Source organism: Sciurus carolinensis, chromosome X (assembly GCF_902686445.1).
Source record: "Sciurus carolinensis chromosome X, mSciCar1.2, whole genome shotgun sequence".
Taxonomy (NCBI): domain Eukaryota; kingdom Metazoa; phylum Chordata; class Mammalia; order Rodentia; family Sciuridae; genus Sciurus; species Sciurus carolinensis.
Window position 1 is genome coordinate 118,519,788 of NC_062232.1, and position 2,533 is coordinate 118,522,320.

At 65.2% G+C, this 2,533-nt stretch overlaps 1 protein-coding gene across 2 annotated transcripts; it reads right to left on the bottom strand.

The window, feature by feature from the left end:
• Positions 1-479: 479 nt before the first annotated feature.
• Positions 480-2,215, bottom strand: Sox3 (SRY-box transcription factor 3). 2 transcript variants are annotated; one of them, XM_047536909.1, is made up of 3 exons: positions 2,165-2,200; positions 1,457-2,101; positions 480-1,378 (listed from the first exon to the last, which is right to left on the bottom strand). In XM_047536909.1, the coding sequence occupies exons 1-3, from the start codon at positions 2,198-2,200 to the stop codon at positions 1,088-1,090; spliced, it is 972 nt and encodes a 323-aa protein (XP_047392865.1). In that variant the 3' UTR covers positions 480-1,087. The 2 variants fall into 2 exon arrangements, with proteins under 2 accessions (XP_047392865.1, XP_047392867.1); XM_047536911.1 differs by having other exon boundaries at positions 480-2,215.
• Positions 2,216-2,533: the final 318 nt, after the last annotated feature.

The window sequence follows — 2,533 nt, forward strand, 5'->3', positions numbered from 1 at the left end:
CGCCCGTCTGGCTGCAGAAGCAGGCACTCCTTCCGCGGACGCTCACCGCAATCAACAAGTGCGCGGCCGCGAGGGGGGTGTGCGCCTCGGCCAGTGTGTGCCGGCTCCCAGGAGACGCTCCCAGGAGCCAAACCGCTTTCTCCGGCTGAGAGTGCTTCTCAGTTGAGAGTATTGGGAGCTGGTGTATTTTGGGATCGCGACGAGTTGAAACAAAAACAAAACATTTCAGATCGCACTCGCCTCCCCGCAAGCCTCACTCAGCCCCCAGGGTGGAACCTCACTTCTAAAACCGAGCGTGAGTCCCCTCCCCAACCCGCACCTAAATTTCGCGCCCGCAAAAGTATCAGGACTCCATGATCTTGGTTATAAAATTTATTGTTCTCTCATTTAGGAATTAAAAGTAAAATCTTGAAAAACCTGAAACAAAATAGCCCCTTCCCCACCGCCCAAACGAAATCCGAACACATTAGCGTGACGAAATAGCAAACGGTTCACGGCAGAAATCACCAACTCAACAGCCTAAATGCGGGCTGGACAGAAGCTGTCCCGCGGCCAGGGGCAGCGAGGCGGGAGACACACGCACACCTGGCTATAAATTAACATTGGCTTTAGCTGCCGCGCCCCTCGGCGCGGTCAGCCCCCAAAACACCCACGAGGAAAACAGATGCAACGCGACTGGGGGCGGGGGCGTTGCATTTCTCAGGCCAGCCTCACCCGAGAGCGCTTCTCCCATTCACTCACTCCTCCATTAATGGCAAACTAACGCGACAACATTTTCAAATGCAACAGAAGAACCCGGGAGGAGGAGGGGGCTGCTTTTTCTTTGCAAACATCACAGCGATTCCCAGCCTACAAAGGGGGAGGGAGGGGCAGCGGCGAGGGGCAGGCAGCTCTAGAAAGTCCCATTTCCGCTGCTCCTGACTTTTTGCTTTTGTACAAAACCCGACAGCTACGGCAAAACTTTTAAGTCCTCCCCATCTTCGGTACAAGGCAACAGTCCCAGGCAAGCAAAGCTAAACAACAAGGCGTCCCAACTTGGGGGTGCGGGGCGGGGTGGGGGCGAAGGGAGCCGATCGCCGACCCGAGCTCAGATGTGGGTCAGCGGCACCGTTCCGTTGACCGCAGTCCCGGCGCCCTGGTAATGCTGGTGTACGCCGTGCAGGCGGCCGCCGGGCAGCGGAGAAGCGGCGTCGGCCGCGTCCCCGCCGGGTGGCAGGTACATGCTGATCATGTCGCGCAGGTCACCGAGGCACGCGCGCTGTGAGTGCGACGCGATGGCGGGCGGCGGCGAGCTGGGCTCCGACTTCACCACCGAGCCCATGGGGCCCAGGCTCATGGCGGCCGCGGCGGCCGCGGCCGCGGCGGCGGTGGCGGGCTGCTGCCCGTAGGCGGCGGCGGCCGCGGCGGCGGCCGAGGGCGCCATGGCCCCGTAGCCCGAGGCGGCGGCGGCAGCGGCCGCGGCGTTCATGTAGCTCTGGGCGCTGGGTGGCATCATGGGGCTGTACTGCAGGCCGGCCATGTCGTAGCGGTGCATCTGCGGCAGCGCTGGCGGCGGCGGCGGGCTGCTCATACTCGGGGGCTGCGCGTAGCCCAGCTGCTCCTGCACCAGCGAGTACGCGCCGTTGGCCCAGCCGTTCACGTGTGTGTACGTGTCCAGGCGCTGGCCCACGCCCACAGGGCTGCTGGCGGCGGCTGCGGCGGCTGCGGCGGCGGCTGCGGCGGCGGCGCCGGGGGGCAGCAGGCCGCCGGGCAGGGAGTACTTGTCCTTCTTGAGCAGCGTCTTGGTCTTGCGGCGTGGCCGGTACTTGTAGTCCGGGTACTCCTTCATGTGCACGGCGCGCAGTCGCTTGGCCTCGTCGATGAACGGTCGCTTCTCGGCGTCGGTCAGCAGTTTCCAGTCGGCGCCCAGCCGTTTGCTGATCTCAGAGTTGTGCATCTTGGGGTTCTCCAGGGCCATCTTGCGCCGCTGCCCGCGGGACCATACCATGAAGGCGTTCATGGGCCGCTTCACGCGGTCCTGGTCGCTGCCCCCGCCACCGCCGCTTGCGCCACTGCTGCTGCCGCCGCCTGCGTTCGCGCCGCCGGCTGCGTTCGCGCTATTCTTGCCTGCGCCGCCGGGGGCTGCGGGGCCGCCTGTGCCCGCTGCTGGGGTGGGTGGCCCCACCGGGTTCTTGAGCTCAGTCTCCAGCAGGCTGTACATTGCCGGGGCGGGAAGAAGGTGCGCCAGCGTGGCGGGAGGAGAGGGCGCTCCCGGGGCTGGAGCAGCCACGGTGAAAAGGCCCGGGGACTCCGTCGGAGGGGCGCTTGGGGGCCGGTGGGCCAGCGGGTCGGGCGGGAAGGACAGGCTTGCCTAAGCGTTCCGCGCCAAGTCAGCGGGAACCCGCGGGCCACAGGCACCTGATGCGTTGTCTTGAGCTGGTCGTATTCGCAGCCTGGCCGGGTGTTCGCCGGGCCCCTTTATATACCTGCTCGGATTCCCCGGGGGTTGGGGTTTGGTCCGCCCCTCGCCACCCGTAGGCCCCGTGATTGACAG

Excerpts from the sequence above, each read along its gene's own strand:
- Sox3 (XM_047536911.1), bottom strand. The coding sequence starts at position 2,200 with ATGTACAGCCTGCTGGAGACTGAGCTCAAGAACCCGGTGGGGCCACCC.